Source organism: Phascolarctos cinereus, unplaced genomic scaffold (assembly GCF_003287225.1).
Source record: "Phascolarctos cinereus isolate Bilbo 61053 unplaced genomic scaffold, phaCin_HiC Scaffold_3;HRSCAF=262, whole genome shotgun sequence".
NCBI lineage: Eukaryota > Metazoa > Chordata > Mammalia > Diprotodontia > Phascolarctidae > Phascolarctos > Phascolarctos cinereus.
In genome coordinates this window covers 108,488,495-108,513,430 of record NW_027555736.1, presented here as the reverse complement: position 1 = coordinate 108,513,430, position 24,936 = coordinate 108,488,495, and the positions used below count along the sequence as shown (strand labels likewise).

At 40.4% G+C, this 24,936-nt stretch overlaps 1 protein-coding gene and 1 pseudogene across 7 annotated transcripts in view; one reads left to right on the top strand and one right to left on the bottom strand.

Annotated features, from left to right (window-relative positions):
• ARMH3 (armadillo like helical domain containing 3) overlaps positions 1-24,936 on the bottom strand; it is a 223,733-nt gene that overhangs the window by 91,737 nt on the left and 107,060 nt on the right. For 6 of the 7 annotated variants that reach the window (XM_078151093.1, XM_020967140.2, XM_020967127.2 and 3 more), the window contains 3 exons: positions 23,530-23,612; positions 22,104-22,230; positions 17,256-17,331 (listed from right to left, as the gene is read on the bottom strand). In XM_078151093.1, coding sequence (XP_078007219.1) covers positions 17,256-17,331; positions 22,104-22,230; positions 23,530-23,612 — 286 coding nt within the window. The remainder of the gene's footprint in view (positions 1-17,255; positions 17,332-22,103; positions 22,231-23,529; positions 23,613-24,936) is intronic. The other variant, XM_020967154.2, reaches the window with a different exon arrangement.
• LOC110194698 (large ribosomal subunit protein eL20 pseudogene) lies at positions 10,172-10,720 on the top strand (annotated as a pseudogene).

Here is a 24,936-nt window from a genome sequence, read left to right as displayed (position 1 = left end):
TCTTGGAGCCATTATGCTTAGAATAAAACCTTTTTAATTCACCTCTAGGTCTAGGGGCTCTGGTTATTTTCAGTCACCAAAAACCAATCTTACCACAGTCATGGCTCATTCACAAAGACAGTCCCTTCAGGCCACCTCCAAATATTTTCAAGGACTTGTCATTATTAATTAAGAAGGAGGAAAATTTCAGTGTAATTGAAAGACAAAGGGATGGCCTAATTGATCACCAAGGCAACTTACAAACGATGTCAGTGAGTTTGCATTAGAAGATACTTCATAATTATGACAGTATAAAATTCTTGTCACATGCACAGCTGACAGTTCAAAATTTCTCTGAAATACATGCAAAGGGGGCAGCTAGGTGGCGCAGTGGATACAGCACCGGCCCTGAAATCAGGAGGACCTGAGTTCAAATCCGGCCTCAGACCAATCACTTGACACTACCTGTGTGACCCTGGGCAAGTCACTTAACCCCAATTGCCTAAAAATAAATAAATAAATGAAATGAATAGAAATACATGCAAAGGAAGATGGTCCTACCTCTCCCAAAGATCTGAAATAAATAGATGAATTTGATGAAGAGTTTAGAAATTAGTCACAATACTGTAACTGGCAGGGATAAAGGACTTCATTATCCAGATACAGACACACAGCCACAGACAGCCACAGACACACACACACATACACACACACACACACACACACACACACACACACACACACACACACACACACACATGAGCTGTATCTTTACCCAAGAGTAGCTAACAATTTCTTGACTTGCCTAAATAATGATGTCATATACCCAAAGGTGAAGGAACCAACAAGGAAAACCTCTTTTCTAGATCTGGTTCCAACCAACAAGGAGTGACTAGTTGGTGAGGTAGTAAAATTTTAAACCTTGGAATGGAAGTGAACACTCCATCTTACAACTTGTGACAGAGGATAAAAAGTCTTGCATAGTTTGGCTAACATGTACCCTAGGTTTTTGGAAAAAGAGACTTCCTCCGAAGTCAGAGAAAAGATGTGTAGAATACCATGGACTAAACTTCTATAGGGGAAGTCAGTCCTTGAAGGATGGGAAGCTCTCAAGAATTAAATTCTGAAGACACAGAGAGAAACAATTCAGATGAGGAGAAAAAAGGAGAGTTGTCTAAAGAGACAAATGTGAAGAACAACAAAATTGAAACTGAATATGATATAATTATAGTGACCAAGCTTAGTCTCAAAAAATGATACAAGAATGAACTTCTATCCTTCCTTTCCAGAGAGGTAAAGAACTATGAGTGTGGAACCCAGCTTGCTGACATAAGGCTTCGTTAATGTGTTAGTTTTACTGAACCATTTTTCCCCCTTTCTTTTGTATTCTTTGTTTTAAGGGATAGCTCTCTGGGTGGAGGAGGGAGGAGTATTGGAAATGAAGGTGATATAAAAACCAAATTTGAAAAGATATGTATGAAAAACTGAAGGAAGGGCAGGTAATAGAAGATGAAAACAAAAGCATGACACAGTCTCCTAAGAAGAATATCAGGAGTCTGAAAGCTCAGAATTAGCTGAGGCTGATGAAGACAGCAAATGACAATCAAATAGCTTTTAAAGTTCTATTAGGGAAAAGAAATTCAAAGAAGTAATAGGACAATTGTCCACTTCTTTGGGTGAATGGGGTATTGATAATAATTGAGTATGGAGAGAAGGCAGAGTTGCTCAGCTTTTACTATGTTTCTGTTTTCTTGACTAAAGGAGAATAATCATTAGACTGTCATGGGCAAAACAAAAATGGCTAACAGTGAATTGAAACCCAAGTAATATGCTAGTAAGAGAACACCAGCTGCCCTTGATGAGTTCAAGTCAACCAGACCAGATGAACTACATCCTAGGGCAATGAAAATACTAACTGGTATAGAAACTAAGTCACTGTCAGTGATGTCTGAAAGACCGTGGAGACCTGGAGAGACATGGCAGGACTGGAGTAGCATAAATGGTATTCTGATTTTCAGACTAAAGATCAGGGAGCTTAACTTTGATTCCTGGAAAAATTCTAGAACATATTGCTTCATGAAAAACAGGTCAAAGCATACCAATTTCATTTCTGTTTTTGCCAGGGTAACTAGATTTGGTAGATCAGGAGAATGCTATAGTAGTTTACCTAGATTTTTAGTAAATCATTTGACAAAAATCTCTCACTCTCTTCTTTTTGGAAATAGAAAAATATGGAATATATGATAGGATAATTAGGTGGATTTGAAACTGGTTGAATGGCCAGACCCAAAGAATGTTCATTAATAGTTCAGTGATCCCCATTGGAAAAGATGGAGGACAAACATTGGAAAGCTCTTTCCAGATCATTCACTATTTAAAAATGGCACTCAGGGAATTCTTCTCGTCATTTCCCACCTGGCTATTTTCTTGGATTTTATCATCTCCAGAAACTCATCATTCTGCAAGATAAAATCAACTCACAAATTCCAACTTCCTCAAACTATTTCCCACTCTGGCTACATGACATCATCACTCTCTGCCCCAACTCCCCACCAGTAACTTTTACCCTCCAAGGGGGTAAGTTAACTAACCTAAAGAAACAAGGCACCCTAACAGAGAGTCAAACCACCTCAACTACCACTTCCCTTTAGAACCTGGTAGATATAGTCAAAGACCTAAGAATTTTGGGAACAACAGTGTTTCCTCTATTGACCCTCCTTCTAGGTCAACCCTTATAGGCATCATTAAGTAAGCAACCCTTGTGGAAACGAAACCTGGAAATTGCTTCTGCAGGTGCTAAAGCCCCCATATCCTCAGAAGCCACAGATACTTTAAAAAAATAATCGTGCCATCAAAGTACCTGGCATCATAAAACAGTTCAACATTAGAAACTGATATAGTTTTATTCATGGAAATGACATTTAAAAATTCATTATCATCTGCTTTGCCACTGTACCTTAAGGACCACTGTGCCTTTGCATCTTACTTGAAGCTGAAAGCTTCTATATGCATTATCTTGTCCCATTAGAATGTGAGCTCCTGAAGAGCAGGGACTGCTTTCCTTTTCTACTTGTAACCACAGCACTTAGCATAGTGTTTCCCACATAGTAAGCACTTAATAAACACATTCATTCATTTTATTCGTTACCTATCCTAAAGATAAGCAGAGAGATAGTGGTTTTGTAGTAATCTGAAGTATTGTATTTATTCTAGACGCCACATTTTAGAAGGATATTGATAAGCTAGAATGCCCAGAGGAGGCTAGCCAAGATGGTGAGGTGCTTCAAGATCATACCATATGAAGATAAGATCAGGTGAAGAAACTGGAGCTAGTTAGCCCGATAGTTTAATAGTTACTGGAAGATGGAGCGTGGGAGTGGGAAATGAGATGATAACTGTTTTCAAGGATTTGAAGGGTGGTTTGAAGGATTTGAAGAAGACAGAACTAGGAGCTAGAGGTGGAATTTCAAAGAGGCATATTTCAGTTTGATGTAAAAAAACCTTCCTAACCATTAGAGAGATCCAAAAGTGGAGTGAACTGTATCACAGCAATGGGTTCCCCTTTACTGGAGGTCTTGAAGCAATGTTTTCAAGACGGAAGGTTCTTGCTTCAGTCTGGGTTTGCCCCTGAGGGGAAAGGGGGGAAGGGAATAAAAGCATTTATATAATGCCTACTATGTGCCAGGCACTGTGCTAAGTGCTTTTACAAATATTATCTTATTTGCTCTCTGAGATCCCTTCTAACTTAGATTCAGTGACTGAGGCATTCTGTTTTAGTAAATAATAGAAACAGCATTAGACTGGGAATCAGAAGACCTGGGTCAAGTTTAACTTTGTCACTGATTAGCTGTATCATGACCTTGGACTAGTCATTTCCTCTTTTTTGAGTAGCAGTTTCCCATCTGCCAAATGAGGAGGGTGGCTACATAGTCTTTTTCAATCCTCACACTACTTTGTCCTCTGCAGCATCTGACATCATTGACAACTTCCTTGGCTTCTAAGACACCATAATCCTGGTTCTTCTCTTACCTCTGTAATCAGTTCCTTCTCTGTCTCACATCCTTATCCCTTAAGATGGTGTTAGCCAAATTTTTCTTTCGCTAGCCTGGCAGGTTCTGTTTTCTCTACGTTCTCTTTGGCCAAACTCATCTATTCGTGGACAGCGGTGAAGAGCTGGTAGAAGGAAGTAGTATGACATAGCTCTCCCTTCAATTACTTCAGAAAAGGTTAGCTAGAATTCCTAGAAGAAATGAACCAATCTGATCTTTTTTTCCAGGCTTTGTACAGAAAACTCCCAAATTGCTATCACCTAACCTGAGCTCTTTCTGGAAATCTAGACCTACAATTCCAATTCTCTGGGAATAGCTTTCTGAGCATGTCCAAAGCTAAGTTTGTTACTATGATGGTTGAAAGTAACATGACCTCATTTCTAAAATATATAGAGAATTAAGTCAAATTTATAAGAATATAAGCCATTCCCCAATTGATAAATGGTCAAAGAATATGAACAGACAGTTCTCAGATGAAGAAATTAAAGCTACCTATAGTCATATGAAAAAATGCTCTAAATCACTATTGATTAGAGAAATGCAAATTAAAACAACTCTCAGGTACCACATCACACTTATCAGATTGGCCAACATGACAAAACAGGGAAATGATTAATGTTGGAGAAGATGTGGGAAAATTGGAACATTCATGTATTGTTGGTGGAATTGTGAAACAATCCAACCATTCTGGAGAGCAATTTGGAACTATGCCCAAAAAGCTATAAAAATGTGCATACCCTTTGACCCAGCAATAGCATTTCTAGGGCTATATCCCAAAGAGATCATACAAATGGGAAAAGGACCCACATGTACAAAAATATTCATAGCAGCTCTTTTTGTGGTGGCAAAGAATTGGAAATGGAGAGGATGCCCATCAATTGGGGAATGGCTGAGCAAGTTGTGGTATATGAATGTAATGGAATACTATTGTGCTATAAGAAATGATGAACAGGCTGACTTCAAAAAAACCTGGAAAGACTTGTATGGTCTGATGCTGAGTGAAGTGAGCAGAACGAAGAGAACACTGTACACAGTAACAGCAACATTGTGTGATGACTAACTTTCATAGACTTGCTCTTCTCAGCAATACAAGGATCTAAGACATCTCCAGGGGCCTCATGATGGACAATGCTATCCACCTCCAAAGAAAGAACTATGGAAGCTGAATTGCTATTTTTTTTCTCTTCTGTTGAGTTTTGTTTCCTCTTTCTGATGGTTCCTCCTATTGGTTTTAATTTTTACTTACAACATCACTAATGTGAAAATATGTTTAATAGGAATATAAATGTATAGCCTATATCAGATTGTGCACTGTCTTGGGGAGGGTGGTGGGGAGGAAGGGGGAGAAAAATTTTAAACTCAAAAGCATATGGAACTGATAATTGATAAATCAAAATAAATTAATAACAAAAATTTTAAATATTTAAAAAAATTTTTAAAAAAGAAAGTAACACAAGCCTTTCAGACACTTAGGTTTGAAATCTTGAAGTTATTTGGGATTCTTCCCCCATTGCCTCCCTCCCACCAACAAAGCCAATCAGTTATCATGTCCTGTCAGTTCTACCTCTATATCTCTTGTGTAAGTCCTGTCTCCCCACTTCTAAAAGTCTTTAAGACTGCCATCACTTTTGGGCTAGAGAACTGATATATTCTCATAAACAGTTTTCCTGTCTCTAGTTACTGTCTACCAATCCATCCTTCAAAATAGCTCCCAAAATATTTTTTTCTAATTCTCAAAAACCTTTAGCAGCTCCCTATTTTTCTAAGATGAAATTCCTCAGCCCTATATTTGAGATGTCCACAACCTGGCTCCAAACTACCTCTCCAACTTATTTCACATTATTCTACTTCATGCATTTTACATTCCATCCAGAGAACTAATAGCTACCCTTGAACTTGACATTCCCTATCTTATTTCCAAGAATTTGCACACACAGTCTTCCATGCTTGGAATACCCACAACCCCCCTTCTTATCTCTACCTCTCAGCACACTTTTCTTCCTTCCAGACTCAATTCAAATGCTACTTCTTTGAAGAAATTTTCCTTGATCCCAACCTGTTATTTACTATTCTTCTGCAAACTGCTGATTTGTGTAATACAAATAACAGAATTTTAGATTTAAAGTTGGAAGGGACCTCAGAGGTTAACTAATTCAAACCCCTCATTTTTACAGAAGAGCAAGCTGAGGCCAAGAGAAGTTAAATAACTTGCATATTATATCCTAATATGCAATTATATCCTAATATACAATTATATCCTAAGCCTACTCAACACCCAACCTCCAAGAGAATGTAAGCTCCTTAAGGGAAGGGACTATCGACAATATTATCACAGTGCCTTATAAATAGCAAGGATTTAAGAAATGATTTGTTGAATTTAATTAATATGCCTATAGCCTCATGAAGAATGATGACAGAGTGGGTCAGAAAAAGTCAAAATGGGGACTCCAGAGTTGGCTAACCATATTAATATATGAATCCAAAAGGCAGGGAAGTGGAAGGAGCAGAGATGAGGATAAACCTAAAAAAAAAACAAAAACAAACAACAACAACAACAACAATATGTTGGGAAAACAGAAAGGCTTTATTTCTGTCTTAAACCAATCTGCCTTGACTAGCCCAGTCTAGCTAAAAGGTCAGACTACAAAATATTCAAAAACTGTCGACAGCTAGGTGGCACAGTGGATAAGAGTGCTGAGATAGGATCAGGAAGACCTGTGTTCAAAACTGACCTTAGACATTTCCCTAGCTGTGTGACTCTGGGCAAGTCACTTAACCTCTGTTTGCCTCAGTTTCTTCATCTGTAAAATGGGGATAATAATAGCACCTGCCTCCCAGGGTTATTGTAGGGATCAAGAGAGATAATAATTATAAAGCACTTAGCACAGTGCTGGGTACATGTTAAGCATTATATAAACATTAGCTACCGTTGCTGTTGTTGTTAACCATATAAAAGGACAACACAATTTCAGGGTGAGGTCCCAAATAGTTTTATATGCTGAACTCATTCTTGTGAAATATTTAGAATCATGGTCTTTTGACTACAAACGTTTCTTTTACAAAGATCAGAGCCCCCAAAAGCAAGAATCCTTTAGTATGCTACAGCTTTCTGAATCCACTGCAAAGAGTTGGCAACATACAGCACATACAGAGTAGGTGGGAGGAGGAGAGATGATGAAGCCCAAGGGATGAGTTTGGATTTTCATTTCTGAAGGTGGTCTTCAGAGATTACAGAAGAGTGAATACGGCAGTCATTGGGAGAGGACATTAACCCAGTCTCATTTGGTGCCTTGTTTTAATCCATGTAATGCTTTTCATTCTCTGTAATGGGAGATCAGCAGGGTCTGATTAACATGAGAAAGGTCATTACTGATAAAGCATAACTTAGGGAACAATCTGAGCTTACATGCCACAGGAGCTGATAAAAGGGATCTCTAGCAACTCCCTGAGAGACAGAAAGGGGAGGCTGTGCCCTGATTCATCCCCCCAGACCTCACCTTTGATCTACATCATACTATACCAAAAAGGTTCTTCACCTGAGGTGTTTGGAGAGAGGCCACTCAGCTCACCAAACGTGGACTTTAAATTGCAATACAACCAAAGACATGCAGGTGCAGAAGTAAATGTGAAGCCCAGAAAAATGCACAGGGAAGGAGAAGGAAGCCATTATTTCAAATACAAAGTCAGAAGGACCACAGCAACCCCTGTGTCCATCAGGCAATATGTTTCCATCTTGAAACAGAGAGCTACACATCACTAATTTCTTGGTCCCCTATCCTGCAAACACGGCCTCCTTCAAAGGCTTGGTAAGAGCTCTGCAGTTCACTGACAAGAATTAACCCCAACCTTTTTCCCATAAACCTATGTTATTCAGGAAAGGGGAATGAAGAACAACAGAGTCTGGCTCAGGAATTTAAAGGCTAAGACCAAGCAAGGAGGACAAAGTCAAATTTGCCAGTACTGCTTAATTAGCAGAGAATTAAACAGACCATAAACCATAAGTCTGCACCATCAAGTCTACCAATAATGTGTGAAAAAAATCAACACAAAATGAAGCCTCAGTTTAGCATCCCAGATAATTGGTCAGATTAATCCATTAATCATAGAAAACTATATACCTCCAGAAAATTAAATATTGGGAGAAAAATTCTACTTTAGGAATATATTTCTTCTCCCATTTTGAGAAACTGGAGGACAGAACTGTGTTAATAAAAGGCTCCTTAAGTGAAAGACTACAAGATAATAACTTAAAAGGGATTCAATAAGTCCCTCAATGTACTTATCTTGAAAGTATGGTCTTTAGGTAGAAGTCAGAAAGAAGTCACTTCATCATTGTTTTATTCTCTGATTCAGATGATAGGATCATAGATTTAGATCTAGGGGCAGCTAGGTGGTGCAGTGGATAGAGCACTGGCCCTGGACTACCTGTGTGACCCTGGGCAAGTCACTTAACCCCAATTGCCTAAAAAAATAAATAAATAAAATAAAATTTAGATCTATATTATGCCCACTAACTATGGATGTCCTCCAAGGCTCCATCCTGGATCTTTTCTCTTTTTCCTTCTACCTCACTTGGTGATCTCCTCATCCCTCTTAGGTTCAACTATCAGCTTTATGCAGATGATTCCTGGATCTCAAAGACAACTTATGCTCAACACGGCCAAATCTAAACTTACTATCTTTCTCCCCCAAATCTTCTTTTTTCTTCCTAATTTCCCTACTACTATCAAGGGCACTACATTCTTCTAGTCACACAGGCTTGAAACTTGGGTGTCATTCTCCACTCCTTATCCCCCATATCCCATCAGTTGACATCTCTTGAATATGCCCCCTTTATCTCCTCTTGCACTGTCACCACTGTGATCTAGGCTACCATCACTTCAAGCCTGGACCACTGCAATAGCTTTCTGGTCTTCCTGCCTCAAGTCTCTCCATTTAAGTCTATTCTCCATTAAGCTGCCAAACTGACCTTCCTAAAGTGCAGGTATGATCATGTCAACTGCCCATTCAATAAACTCCAGTGGCTCCCTGTCACTTCCAGGATTGCACATAAAAATCCTCTGGTGTTTCAAGCCCATCATGCACCCAAAAGAAAAAAAGGGACAACGACCTATAAAAATATTCACAGCAGCTCTTTTTGTGGTGGCTAAGAACTGAAAATCAAAGGGATGCCCATCAACTGGGGAATAGCTAAATAAGCTGTGGTATCTGGTTGTTATGGAATATTATTGTGCTATAAGAAATGACAAACAGGATGATTTCAGAAAAACCCAGATTTACATGAATTGATGCATAACGAAGTGAACAGAACCAGAAGGCTAGTGTATACAGTAACAGCAATATTGTTCAATGAAGAATTGAATGACTTAGCTATTCTCAGTAATAAAATGACGCAAGACAATCCCAAAGGTCTAATGATGAAGCATACTATCTGCCTCCAAAGAAAGAACTGATATTGTTTGAATACAGATGGAAGCATGCTATTTTTCACTTTCTTTTTTTCATTTTTTTCTTTTATTTGACTCTTCTTGTACAAAATGACTAATATGGAAATGTTTTACATAATTGCACATATATAACCTATATCTGATTGCTTACCATCTAAGGGGGAGGGAGAAATAGAATTTGGAACTCAAAACCTTTAATAAAAATGTTAAAAATTTTTTTTAAAAAAGGCCCATCATAACCTGGCCCCTTCTCCCATTCTAATCTCCCTATACTTTATTCCCCACCATGTACTTTATGCGTGGGTAACATTGGTTTTTCTGTTCCTAGAACAACATACTCCACCTCCCAAATCTGGGCCTTTTTACTGGCTGCCCCCATACCTGGAAAGCTCGACATCTTCACCTCTGCCTCCTGGCTTGCCTGGCTTCTTTCAAATTTTAGCTAAAGTTCTACCTTCTGCAAGAAGCCTTTCCCAGTCCTCCTCACTTTTTGGTGCCCTCCTTCTGTTAACTGCAGTTTATCCTGTATAGATTGAATATATATATATAGTTGTTTGTATTTTGTCTTCCCCATTAGATTATGAGCTCCTCGAGAGTAGGGGCTGTTATTTGGTCTCTTTGCATCCCCAGAGCTTAGCAGAGTGTTTGGTACAGTCATCATTAAGAAATGCTTTTTCCTTTTGCGGGTTGGCGGGGAGTGAAGCGGCAGCACCATGAAGGCCTCGGGCACACTGAGAGAATATAAGGTAGTTGGACGCTGCCTGCCTATTCCTAAGAGTCCAGTGCCACCTCTTTATCGGATGCGGATCTTTGCTCCTAATCATGTTGTAGCAAAGTCCTGATTCTGGTACTTCGTTTCCCAGCTGAAAAAGATGAAGAAATCTTCTGGAGAAATTGTATACTGTGGACAGGTCTTTCAAAAGTCCCCTCTTAGGGTGAAAAACTTTGGCATCTGGCTGTGCTATGATTCCAGGAGTGGAACCCACAACATGTACAGGGAGTATAGGGACCTGACCACTGCTGGTACTGTCAACTCAGGGCTACCAAGATATGGGAGCCCGTCACCGTGCCCGGGCCCACTCCATCCAGATTATGAAAATGAAAGAAATTCCTGCCAGCAAGTGCCGCCGGCCTGTAGTCAAGCAGTTTCATGACTCCAAAATCAAGTTACCTCTGCCCCACAGAGTCCTGCGTCACCAGCACAAACCACACTTTAATACCAAGAGGCCCAATACGTTCTTCTAAGTGCAGAGACAAGGAGGCACCTGCTTTATTTGATCTGTTTAAATAAATTTCTCAATTGGGGGGGAAAAAAAGGGCAGCTAGGTGGCGCAGTGGATAGACCACCAGCCCGGAAGTCAGGACTGTACCTGAGTTCAAATCCAGCCTCAGACCAAACACTTGACACTTACTAGCTGTGTGACCCTGGGCAAGTCACTTAACCCCAATTGCCTAAAAAAATATATAAAAACAAGAAATGCTTTTTGACTTAACTTGATAGGTAGTCAAGTCAATAGGAGATCACAGTTTTAATGAGGGAGACAACAAGCAAACAACTATGTACAAACAAGATGTGTATACAGGATAAGTTGGAGATAATCACAGAGAGAAGACACTTACATTAAGGGGGATCAGAGTTAGCTCTAGTTTCTCTCTCAAGCTACAGCCATGCATCACAAATTGCCTTTTGGATGCCTCAAATTGAATGTCCTCAAACTCACCGTGTACAAAACAAAACTCGTTATTTCCCCCTCTAAAACTTCTCCTTTCCACAACTTCTCTATTACGGTCAAAGGCATCACCACCATCCTTATAGCCAGGTTTGCAACTTTGCTATCATCCTTGATTCCTCATTCATACTCACCCCACATATCCAATCAATTGCCCAATCTTTTCATTTCTTTCTCCATGACATATCTTACATATGTGGCTTTTTCTCTTCTCACACAGCTACCATCTTATTTCATGACCTCAGTAACTCTCATTGAGACCACTACAATAACGTCCCAGACTCAAGTCTCTCCCAACTCCAATAAACCCTTCACACAACTGCTAAAATAATTTTTCTAAAGGTCTAATAATGGCATCCCACACCACTCCCACTAAATAAAGTCCAATGACTCCTTACTGTCTCTAAGGTCAAATGTAAATCTTTTTGTGTGGCATTAAAGCTCTTCATAATCTGACTTCTTCCTATCTTTCTAGTCTTTTAACATGTTACTGTTCTTCTCCATGCATTCTACAGTCCAGCCTATATGCTCTTCCTCACATACAACCTCCATCTCCCATCTCCATTACTTTGCACTGGCTGTCTCCCATGATTAGAATGCTATCCCTCCGAATCTCCATCTTGTCGAATCCCTGGCTTTCTGTAAAACTAACCTTCTAGTGCCATCCCCCCTGGCCTCCTTCTTTTGTTAGCCCTTGCACCCTATAGGAGGCTGCCAGGCCAGCAATTACACCCACAACTCAAGGCTTAATGAGAGTTAGGTCACTGACACTTTATTTTCCCTCTTATGATTTAGTAGAATAACACTCAGGGTTTGGGGGGAGGGGAGGGAAGTGGGGCATTGTGTGTTTGCAACATCCAGATGTTTCCATAAAAATAAAGATAACTGAGCAGAAGCATTAAGAATCTCATAGAAAGATTAAACAGGAAGAGAAAGTCACTTGTTTCAACACAAATAACTTTGACAATTAGCAAACTGGCATGACTAAGCCATGAAAGACAAGTGAAAGGCAGAGAATAACAACACTGGCACAGTAAATATGTGCCTCAAATCTGCCCAGCACCAGCACGAACTCCTCCTGTCTTTTCAGCTTCATGGTCCCAGTTCCAAAAAGCTGAAAGGTACAAGGCCTTCTCCCATCTGCTAGGGAGAAGACAAGATGGACCAGTCAATTCAGTTCATTATGTACACCCCAAAGACAAAAATGTGTAACTAACATCAACTTCTACAGTAACTGCAAGGCTCCTGTGGTTGCTAAGCTGGAAAGCTGAAACACACTCCAGTCTACTGCTGGATATCCTCACAGGATGCTGAGGTCCATGCTACTTTGGGAAGAAGGGCGGAGAGTTTTTAAACTAACTCAGAAACCATTTCAAGATGGACAGTAAGCAATGACAGATTATGGAAGGAAGTAGCAGTATTAAACTGAGTACCCCAGTACCTCTTAATAGTAAGTTCTTCCATATTCTATCCTTGCCAGCACAGCTGACAACCCCACAGCATGGACCAAGACCCTCAGGTTGGACTTCCTGATACAGGTTCTCTTCCCCTAATATAGCCAGAGGGATCTTGTTATGATGCTACACACAAGGCAAAGCAAAGGAGCCCAACTAGGCATTCATTACTGACAATACTCAGGCAACCCATCAAGAGTTCCTTCATTTTCCCTTCTCCAAACTTCACTCCATCTTCATTCATTCTCTCCTCCTTTGCCACAGAAGAAGAGGTGACCCTTTTCTTTGTGAAGAGCAGCCTCTCTACTAAAGCTCTTGATCCCATATTCTTCAGGAGCTTGTATCACTGAGTATTCCTTCCACTCATCTACATGTTCCTCCTACTTATTAGTTCCTTTCTTGAAGCCTACAAACATATTCCTATCTCCTCCATCCTTTAAAAAACATCTTTGCTTGTCCCTGCCATTTCTTCTAGCTCTCCTAAATCTCTCCTCTCTTTCACTGCTAAACTCCCAGAAAAAGTGAGCTATGATTACAGCCTCCACTTTACCACTTGTTTATTTTTCAACCTCTTGATACCGAATCCCACCACTCTTGAAATTGCTTCCTCAAAGGTACACATTAGCCTTTCAATTGCCAAATATCCTGGCCTGTTCAGTCCTCATCATTCTTTGCCCTTCCTCATCAGTTGAAGCTGCAAATTCTTTCCTCCCAGATGCACTCTTCCATTGGATTTCATGATACTCTTACTTTTTTTCCTATTGTCTAGTGGGTTCTTCTCAAGTCTTATTCACTGGTTCAGTTCTCCTCCTGACCCTCTACATGTGAGTGCTCCTTGGGGCTCTGTTCTAGGCCCTCTTCTCTTCTTTGTCCATGTTCTCTACCTTTAGTGAACTCATCTGCTCCCATCTCATTTCCCTGATGATGGCACTGTGCTGACTGCATCTAAACCCAAAATATTTCAAGGCATCAAAATGAATGAAAGACTTATTGCCCAACCTATGACTATCAGAGCACGCAGTAAATGTGAAATCCACTGATTTATTCTATCACCAAATATATCTTAGATACATCCTGGAGATAAGTAATAAACTGGGTTCAAAACTGAATTGAAAGAAAAACGCTGTCTTTACTTACGAGAAAGTGCCCAGCACTTTCCATGATCCCAAGTGCTCCCTAAACAATGTTTTTAATGTTTTGCCCATGTTTCTAATACCAAATTTCTCAGTGATGCTATATGGCTGTAAATCATGAAATGCCAGAGTTTCAGAAGAATCAAAATTACAGGTGCCCCAAAATGCAATGTAAACTGCATCATATTACCAGTAATGACCTACATCCAAAAAGTGGCTGAAAAGTTCTCAACCAGAAAATGTATGATGAGAAACAAAGGAAGTTGGTCACGTAGCAAGACCTAAGATCAAAACATGAACAGCTCAAGTGCTGCAATGGCACCCAGGAATTATTTAAAGACTTAGTGGAAGATCTTCTGGGTGTATCAAGTCTCCTTTTGGTTCTACTTCCCTAACACTTCTCACATTCCCTCCCTTTCCTCTCCCCGGACTGCTACCACACTTATTCAGAGCTTCATTACTGTCACAGCCCCTTAGTAAAGTTCCCTGCCTCCAATTTCTCCCCTCTCTGATTATAGCCTCTGCACAGCTGCCAAAAGAACCCCCATGGGTCTAACCATGACACTCCACTAGTCAAAAACTTTCAGTGGTTCCCTACTGCTTCATGTGGAATACATAAACTCCTGGCACTTTAAGGCCCTCTATAAAACAGCTTCAATATACTTTTCAAGCCCAATTTCAGAGTACTCTGTGTTCCAGTCAAACTGAGGGCCTACCAAACCCAAGATGCTGCTTCTCAACTCTGTGCATTTGCAGAGAATGCCCCATTACTGGAAATAAACCCCCTCCTCAGAATACTTCTGTTCCATTAAGGTTCTGTACATCTTCCACTTCCTTTATGAAGAAGCCTCCCCTATTGAAGGTATTTTCTCTCTCTTCAATTTTCCTAGTACACTTTAGATCTTCCTTTATCTTGATCCCATTCTACCACAAACTATTATTTATTTATGAACATGTCATATTCTTCCTGATAGAACATAAGTTTCTTGAAGGCAGGGGAGGTACTATTTTTTAATCTTTATATTCTTATGTTCTAGGTTCTCAATAATAACTCACATTTATATAGAACTTTAACGTTTATAAATTGCTTTTCTTATAAAAATTCTATGAGGGGCAGCTAGGTGGCGCAGTGGATAGAGCACTGGCCCTGAAGTCAGGAGTACCTGAGTTCAAATCCGACCTCAGACCAAACACTTGACACTTACTAGCTGTGTGACCCTGGGCAAGTCACTTAACCCCAACTGCCTAAAATAAATGAATAAAGGAATGAATGAATAAATTAAAATAAAATAAAATCAAAATCAAAATCCTATGAGAGGGGCAGCTAGGTGGCGCAGTGGATAGAACACCGGCCCTGAAATCAGGGGGACCCGAGTTCAAATGTGACCTCAGACCAAACACTTGACAGTTACTACCTGTGTGACCCTGGGCAAGTCACTTAACCCCAACTGCCTAAAAAAAAATCCTATGAAGTAAACAGTGCAATTATTCTTATCCCCATATTACAGACAAAGAAATTGAGGGTAAGGGAAGATAAATTATTTTTCCAGGGTCACAAAAGTAATGTGTTGTATCTGGGCTTCAAAACCAGGTTGTTTGACTCTAAATGCTTTTTCCAGCATATCACACTACCTCCCTAATAATAAAAATAAGTGTTCATTAAGTGGTAGAGGAGTAAAAGGACTGGATTTGGAGTCAAGGATAAGCTCTGGTCTCAACTTGGCCATCAAGTCCCTGTACGGACCCTGGCAAATGACTTCAATACTCTAGGATTCTGTTTCCTTGTGTGTACAAGGAGGACATTTGATTATATCTTTAGTCCTGATTCCAACTCTGACATTTTCTACTTCTAGGACTCCTAAAAATGGTGATGATGTCATCATTCTCTGGAGTACTCAAGCAAGTTTAAAGGATAAGAAAAGGGGCACTGTCCTGTCTGGGCTGTTGCCAAAAATATGGTAGAGATTGTAAAGCACTTGCAGAAGGCTTTATCTTATCCTTTCCAGGACATTCAGAAAAGGAAGAGATGAGGAATACCTCGGAAGAAGAAAGGCCAACAGCCAACTCAGAAACCACAGGAAAGAAGAGCAGCAAAGCAGAATATGAAGAAAGCATAAAAGGATGTGATCAAGGAAACAAGCCCCAGATGGAAAGGAATGGCTGGGAAAGCCTAAATAACGACATGAATAAATAACACAACATAAATTATACCCATGTGCACCTTTGTGCTCTTGTGCAGAGCCTGGTGCTTCCACCAAACACCCACATTTGTCATATTGTCCTTGGGTCACTAGGGGATGTTTGGGAGAAGAAAATCTGTAATTTCTGGTTCTTACAGAAAATCACATTTATCATATGGCTTCACCACAGTATCTGGTTTATTTGCTAGGTGCAGATATGCATTTATTTAGTGAGATTTATAAAACTGTGCTCACTGCAAAGTGCCCCTAGAGACAGGTAAGGCAGACCAATGCTCAGTGAAATCTTGTTAGCACATCCCAGTCTCTGTCCTACCCCTGACTCCCCTCTTCTCCCTTCCATATATTGCACTGCTGGAATTTGCTCTAAGATATTCAAGAGCTGTAGTAAATGAGGTATTTTATAAAATAAAATAGAAAGAAAGAAAAACCCATACAAATACCCCATTCCAGTTCTATGGCAGGCTAGAATGTGAAAAACACTGTAAATGTACATTATTATTACTGGAGGGTCTGGTGAACTTACATATGGAACCAAATCAAATTACCATCTGTTGGGTTTGCATCTTTCTCTCAACTTTAATTTTTCAGTTGCTTGAAAGAATAATTTAATAACTATCATGGAATTGAAGAGCCATGTAGGAAAGGGGAGAGACTTGTAGGGAAACTCTTGATTTTGGCCTACCTGTCTTCCTGAAATGGTGCTCTCCTCTCCATGTGCAAAGATCTCATTCTGCCATGACTGCTACTTTTTGACCCCCTTTCATTGGATGGTTTTTCTGAACCCCCTTAGATTTCTGTGACAAACTGTATTTCAGCCCTCTTCTTCTCTGCTGCATTAAGAGACTGATATGACCGGGCCCCAAAGGTACCATTTGCTTCTGTTTACCACAAATAAAAATAACAATGCCAAAAACCTGTCTTCCAGGGTCCATGAATCATCCAGTGAAGTCACCAAGGATAACAAGGTACTCAGGGGCAGGGAAGTGGGTGGGGGTAGCTTTCAGCAGCCTTTTGACAGAAGTCCTGTGCAGCAGCAAAGATATCAAAAAAGTGCTTGCAACTGTCTCTTACTCAATGGCAAGGAAGTGAATAGAACAGTATTCTTAACTATTTCAATGACAAATTCTCATGAAATACTATTTCTGATCGAGTAGGACAACTTATTTCATTCCCAAAAAAACAGCCTTTTTAATAGCAATTCTGTACACAAATAAGCCATGGGGGACCCAGGCTGAGTCCTAGAACCCATTTACATTCCTTACCTGATATTGACTAATGCATGGGTCACCTTGCTGGCTGCTTCCTTCCACTGGCCTGTGTTGGTTGAAATCCTCAGGACTAAAGGAAGGAGAGAACACAGAATTGTCAAATTTATAGCTATCAAAAAAAAAAACCAAGAAAGGGATTAAAAATGCTTCCTGAGGTGAGATCCTCAAATACGACATTTTCTTGGAGAGGTCTTTCTTTTTATACTGCCCTATAGTCCTGTTGCACAGGATCGCATATAGTCACTCCAATTCAAGATGGTTCTTTTCTTCTTCCTCTCTTTGGCATGCCTGTCCTCTTCTGAGGCAGCCATTACTAGTCTCTGACCAAGACAAGGGGAATTACAGTAATAAAGCCAGTACACCACATCACAGCTGCCATTTAAAGCTATTTTTCTTCCCAGACTGCTACTAGTTTCTGTCAAAGCCCTCTTTGGCCAGAAAGAATAAACAGAGGTGTCTGAAATTTCCCCGATTAATGCCATTAATAAAAAATGAGACGAGGGAAAAATGCTTATCGTCCAGACTATGTGCAGTTGGAGAGAAGTCCATTGAGCTGGCATACCAAATACATATATCTGAGATAGGCACTGCAGACGGACAATGAACAAAATTAAATAGGAGGACAAAGGAAAAAGCTAAATTGTATCTGGGAAATTATATAGGGTTTTAGGTGATTTCCAAGCTGCTCTCCAACACAAATCCCCAGCTTTTTAACACCAACGTTCTCCTAATAATGCAATGTGGTTGCAAAGCTTTGAACTCCACAACCTCTGAAGAGTCAAAATTCCCAAATGGCAATGGCGTAACCTGGCTACACCCGGTCTAAGCTGGCTGCACCCTATTTCCAATAATGACCTATCTATGAGAATTGGTACAAGGGATATAATCCAGACAGATATGACCAGAAAAGGATGTTGGTCAGTGAGGAATAACAGACAGGCAGCCCAAGTACTGTAGTAATACCCATAACATGGTAAAGATCTGGAGTTCTTTCCAGATCAAGGGCTACAGCATAAGTTGAAGGGGCATAAATGGATTGTAATCTGCTGTGCAGAATACCCATAGCAAATGAAGATGACACATCCACTAAAGAAGTATAAGTTGTTTTCTATCTTCTTTTCCCAATCCCAGCTGGGTCTTATTCCTTAACCTAGAGTAGTACGGAACCTGTGGCCTTCTAGGTCCTTGGGTGCTACCTTTTGACTGAGTTCTTTTATTAAGGGGATTTGTTCTATGAAGTTTGGATTCAGTCAAAGGGCCACACTTGAGGACCTAGAGGGCAACATGTGGCCTTCAGGCCACAGGTTCCCCACCCCTGGCCTAGACATTCATTGGAAATCTAAGATGAACTTCTTAGGATTGTTCCCTCTACCCATCTACAAAGCAGGGTAATGAGAATTCCTTTCCTTCCTTATCAGACCTAAACTCCTGCCCTATCCATCTAGTCCCAATAAGAGGTAGCCTGAAAATGCTACCAAGCACAGCATTTCCTCTGACAGCTTCATATTCATAAAGCCCTTCCTTTACAGTCAATATCACCTGTAGTTCTCCGTAAACAAACAGGATCCCTTCAGCCTAGCACAAAGCATCCCATATTGCAAGCGTGAAGTATTCTTCAAATAAATGAATGCGGAGAAGAGTCAACATTTGATACCTGTGCTAAGACTCTGTCCTTTCTAAAGAGAGAAAAAGAAAGGTGGGCCCAAGTCATAAGACTTCTGACGGCTGCCACTGATACTTAAAAAATTATGGTTAGGATCAAACTCAGTTGATAGGGGGCAGCTTGATGTCACAGTGGGTAGAGTACTGATCCTGGAGTCAGGAGGACCTGAGTTCAAATCTGACCTCAAACACATAGCACTCATTAGCTGTGTGAATCTGGGCAAGTCACTTAACCCCAGCTGCCTCACTCCCCCCCCCCAAAAAAAATTAGTTGATGGGCAGCCACCAGAAATCCTAGCAAGTTTTTGCCAGTGATAGTGCACTAGTACAGCAAGGAGGGGAAGAAATCTGAGAGGAAGGAAAGTACAGAGGAGAGAGGGAACCAGTGGTTGAGCTGGGAAAATAAAATTCATCTGGTTCCTAAATGTCTAGTTACAGAAATGCCTCACTTCCAAAAATTCACGCAATTTTGTGAAAAGGAAGATAAGATAAAGTCCTAATACAACTTTACCAGAGTGCAGTTTTTCCAATTTATTTAATGCAGAGAACCTTGCTACCATTCCAATTTACATCCCCAAGCCTGGACACAGGCAGCAACCCAGCTTCACCCAGCACAAGTGCAAATTTATTCACATAACTCAAGGGATAAATTTCAACAGGTCAAATGCCTTCATTCCAACCTAATTGTTGTAGCATAGATAAATGCACTGGTTCACCCACTCAACTATTCTTTCAGAGGGGCATTGTATGTTGTCTACTTGTTACAGCTGTCAGCAACATCTTATCAGCTTTGCCCCCCTTGCAAATAAGAACCTGAAAGGTCTCACTGGCTTTCAAGTCCTTTTCCTGGGCTTTAAACAAAATGAGTTCCAATGGAAGTATGACTAGAAATATACAGGTCAGCTACCATAGCTCTAAAAACCATTTGGTGAGTGACCTTACTTTTTAGTAGAGGTCTTCTTTGCAGCCAAGTAATCCCTAGAGCTAATCACGCTCCTTGTCTTTCCCCCCCAATTCCTACGGTGTCCCCCCAACCACAATATACAACCTAAGATATAGGGAAAAGGAAGATGCCCCAAGGAATTGGTGAGACAAAGGAGAGGAAGAGCACTGCTTTCACAGTTACCCTCAGAGAGTCCCGCAGAGCTGAGTGTTGCTGCCATTCAGATCCTGCCCTTCATTCTACAGTGTATTTTCTGGTGGCATTCTTCCCCTCCCCAGTTTACTCATCAGGGTACCACAGGATACCCACCATCTACTTCTTTCTTTTGACAGGTCTGAGAATCTTCTCTTTTGTGCAGGCAGCAACAGCAATTAACTTATCTGATGCTGGATGAATACCTTAGTTGGGTAGCCTGACAAGATTATTATCAAAGGCTTTCCCCCACTTTTCCTCTGCTTGTTGAAAAATAACTGCATTCCTCTATAGGTCAAGCAGTCTCAGGATGACTCTGCCCTGCTGAAGCTTTGTTTCTTCACGAAAGACCACGGCCAATCTAGGTATATGCAAACTAAGTGAAGGTTTATAATCACAGCATGAAAGAGCCAGAAGTCTGGGCAGATATTGATTACATCTGATAGTCAGATAGCTGTGTCTGTCACAAGTTAATGCTGTCACAAGAGAAATCTTCTGGATGGACAACTGTGTCATCTACAGGAGTCTAGTCTCTTAATAATTCTCCACATGGTTTCTTCTCAGCATCTTGTGGAATTTCAGTTGTTACTAAGAGTAAATATTCCTTCTAATACTCTTAGTTCAGTGTTTGACCCCATCCTAAAGGGAAGATCTTGAACCTAAGTTCTTTCCCCTCCACCTGCCAGTAGGTTTTAGGTTGCCCACTATTCTTGTGGCTCTCCAGTTTCTTCCTGCCATCTGCATTATGTCCCTAGCCTAGTACGATGCCCATTAACCCAAAACAAGCATCTATTAAGTTTTAACTTTGTTCCAGGCACTATACTAAGTACTGAGATTATAAATACAAAAGTTAAAACAATCACTATGCTCTAGAAGATTACACTGAACATGAACATCAGTTCTCATTCTCTGTCCCCACTTTTTAAGCACTATTTTGCCAGTGTAGTTCCTTTAAAAGCTCTTCTCACAAGTCAATCCTTCTATCAATCTCTCCTCCTCATTCTCCTGGGATCTGCTCCAGTTTCCCTCTATATTTTTTCCCACGTACAGGAATCCTAGACAGAAGGTCGGTTTTCCACATGAAGTCTCATCAGAGGAGGGCAGAAAGAGGCTCTCCATGTCAGGCTCTGAGGCTTGGCTCCTTGCTTCTTTTTGTAAGGCCCAAGATCTGGGCCCCTGCAGAATACAAACTAACATTTAACCTGATCACCAGGTTCTTCACCCAAACCACAGTCTAGCTCCCACTGGAAATATGACCTTCATTCAGAAACAACTTTCAGTCCTTTTGGTTTTAAGGTAAATTTAGTAATGAACTGCTCTGTAATAAATCTGTAAGTAAAAATGCTCTACAATCTCCTTCTGTCCTTGCAAATTAATTCAAATAATTACTAGGATGACACAATCCTCTCTGGAATCCAATACTTTGTCATAATTACTAAGACTACATAATGCTCCCTATAATACAATCATTGAAAAACCTCTGCTCCCCACCATTAATTTCTACCTCTCATCTTGCCTCCAAAGAATCACAGAATGTCAGAGCTGGAAAAGGCCTTAAAGATAACCTCACATAAATCTTCCATCTTATAAAGAAGGAAACTGAAGCCTAGAGAGGGAATGACTTGCCCCGAGTTACACAGAGCAAACTAGCAGCAGAGCTGGAGCTAGAATTAAAGTTTCCTCACTTCCACTCCTATACTCCTTCTAGAGCACAAGGCGGTCTCCAGGTATGCACTAAATCAGGCCTCTAAATTCATGGTCCTCTCTAGTTTCTCTCATACTCTCAAAGAGAAGGATGTGAGGGCCTTAGGGAAGTTCCAGTGACATGAAACATGAGTAACTGAAGGCAGAAAAGATTATTTTAAAGCCTTCTCTGCTTACCACAGGGAACAAGGGAGGGGACTCTGAATCCTTCAGGACAGGGAACAGACAACAGGAGAGGTTTCTATCATATTCAGTCCATCCCATACAACAACAGAGCATATTCGGGTGAAGAAGAGGGTACTGAAGGATATGAGGGTGAGAAGAAAGGAAAGGCAGCTCACCCATTGAATAAAGATTGTCGAAGCTCTGGTGCATCCGGATAATCTCATAGTACAGCTCATCATAACTGCTGGGGGTGGGCAGGAATGTGTCTCCATAAGTGATAAACATGTTAAATAAGTTCACAACCTAGAAGAGAATCAACACCAACCATTCTGGAGAACAATTTAGGATATGTCCTAAGGACTATTACACTGTACATACCCTTTGACTGAGCAATACCTCTACTAGGTCTGTATCCCAAAGAGATCAAAGAAAAAGGAAAAGGAACCACATATACAAAAATATTTATAGTAGCTCTTTTTGTGGTGACAAAGAATTGGAAATTTAGGGGATGCCCATCAAGTGGGGAATGGCTGAACATGTTGTGGCATACAATTGTGAAGGAATACTATTGTGCCATAAGAAATGACTAGGGGGATGGTTTTAAAAAAACATGGGAAGACCCATATGAACTGATGCAAAGTGAATTGAGCAGAACCAGGAGATCATTATACATAGTAACAGTAATACTGTAATGATCAAATGTGAAAGACTTAGCTACTCTGAGCAATACAATGATCCAAGACAATTCCAGAGGATTCATGATGAAAAAATGCTACACACCTCCAGAGAGAACTGATGAATTTTTGAGTGCAAATTGAAGTATAATTTTCTTACTTTTTTTTTTTCAACATGGCTAATATGGAAATGTTTTGCATGATTTCACATGTATAATTGATATCATATTGCTAACCTTCTCAGTGGGTGGAGGAAGGGGTACATGGAGGAAGAGAATTTAGAACTCAAAAAAATTTTTTAACAAATGCAAAAAAAGTAAATAAATAATATATTAGGAATAAAAACAAAGAAAATAATCAACAGCCCCAGGTACAGGTATCAGGCCATGAACCCTTGGAAGGATACTAACCTGGGAAGTTCATTAGAGGGAATAGTATAACTTAAGAGCTTCACCTCTAACCCATCAGAGAGAAATGGCTCTAAAGAGTACTATAAAAATGCCAGTTGGTCAAAAATAGGAGCAGACATCACAGGACTATCCTTATTGGTTAGTCTGCTGAATAAATGCTTTATTACTGATAGCTGCAAACACAAAATCTCTCCCTAGTTAGTTGAGGACATACTAGTTATGTACACTAGGACCTGCTTAACGCTCTTTCCTATAAGAAAATATTCATGAGGAGAAACTAGAGCCCTGGATCTTGGGAAGGGAAGAAAAAGGGATGGGAAATGGTAGAAGGAAGGGAATAGGATTCTCATAGGGACCAGGAGACCATCTAACAGGAAAGCAAAAAGCTGAAATACTCTAATGTTTTAGCCCCTAGGATTCTGGTGACTACCCCAAACCAGGTCCTCTCTGGTTGTGGGGAAGAAAGCTGGAATGAAAGAGGATACAGAAGAGAATAGATAGGTTTTCTCACTACTCACCATAAGAGCCAACGTGAAAATGTTGTGTTTAGCCAAGAGCACAGTTTCATTGGACATAAGGAACTTCAGCAAGTTGATCAAAGCTAAAGGAATGAAAACAGAAAACCTTTTCAACAAGATGCTTATATACAACCAATGAAATTAATTGAAAGCAGACTAGCTGCAAAATTCCAGATAAGGGGAATGAGCTGAGCCCTAGTGACTGTTTCTGCTGCCAAGGACTCTAAGGCAGGCAGCAGATAAGATACTTCACAGAAAGCATTGACCCTCCCTAGCATATGTCTTCTGAGTTGCCACAAAAGATTCTTTTAAAAAATCTACTTCTTTTTGCTGCTTCTTAAACAGCAATTAGGCTTAGAAAATTGACTACAAAACTGACATCTTGGTGTTCCAAATTTACTCCCACTTGGTGATTTCCCCATCAAATTTGCTCAATTTACAAGTCAAAATGAGGTGGGTTTTTTTTTCTGCCTGCCAGCATCTCAAGCTACTCCAAGATTTAGCCATGTGCTGTTTCCAACGTCACTACTTATAAGAACAACTTATACAGATTTTATTGGCCACCAGCTGTTCTAGGAACAGGGCAATCAGCAGCTGGACTCTGAGAAAGAGGGATGGTACAAGGAAAGATAAATTTTATCTAGATTACACTTCAAACATTACCATGATATCCCTCCTGACAGTAGCCATGTTTACAGAAAAGGACTTCTCTCTACCAAGCAAACGGAGGAAGAGATTGCTAAATCCAAGAAATCTCAGTAAAAAAATTGAATGCTACATCCCCAGACTCTAAGAGCAGCTTTAAAGGCATTTTGGTAAATAAATCTTAAGCATAAAAGAAGTCCTCAATAGCTGTCTTGTCCTTTCTCACCCAGGACATCTGTCTCTGAAAAGAAATCTGCTCCATGCCCATCTGGAATAGTTCCCCTGCACCCTGCTCCCACATTTGATGTCAAGCTGCAGGGGAGGGATTCAGCAGATGCTGGCAACCATAAGCCTAGCTCTTTTGTCTTCTCATCCTACAATGCCTCCTCCCTTTCCTTTCTCACTCTTCCTGGGAAGGTAACAGGCTCATTCTCTCCTGTAAAACTCAGCTGCTGTGCCACTTGCTAGGAGGTATAACACATCTACCCTACTCTTGACTAGAAAACTTTGGGAAAACTAAGTGTGGGCTTTAACATGGAATAGCAAGGGGATACAGCGATCAGTAGGTGTAAGCCTCCTGAACACCTGGTCCCTACTATTTTGACTAAGCCCAGATGTAGTTATGGAATGGGAAGAGGGAAGACCATAGAAGACGGCTGTGCTCATATCGTTTCTGTTGCTTGTGCCACCTCTTTATAAAACAGAAGGTTAAAAGGCTGAAGGAGGCAACTGGACCCTCTCCTGAATCTACCCACCCGGACT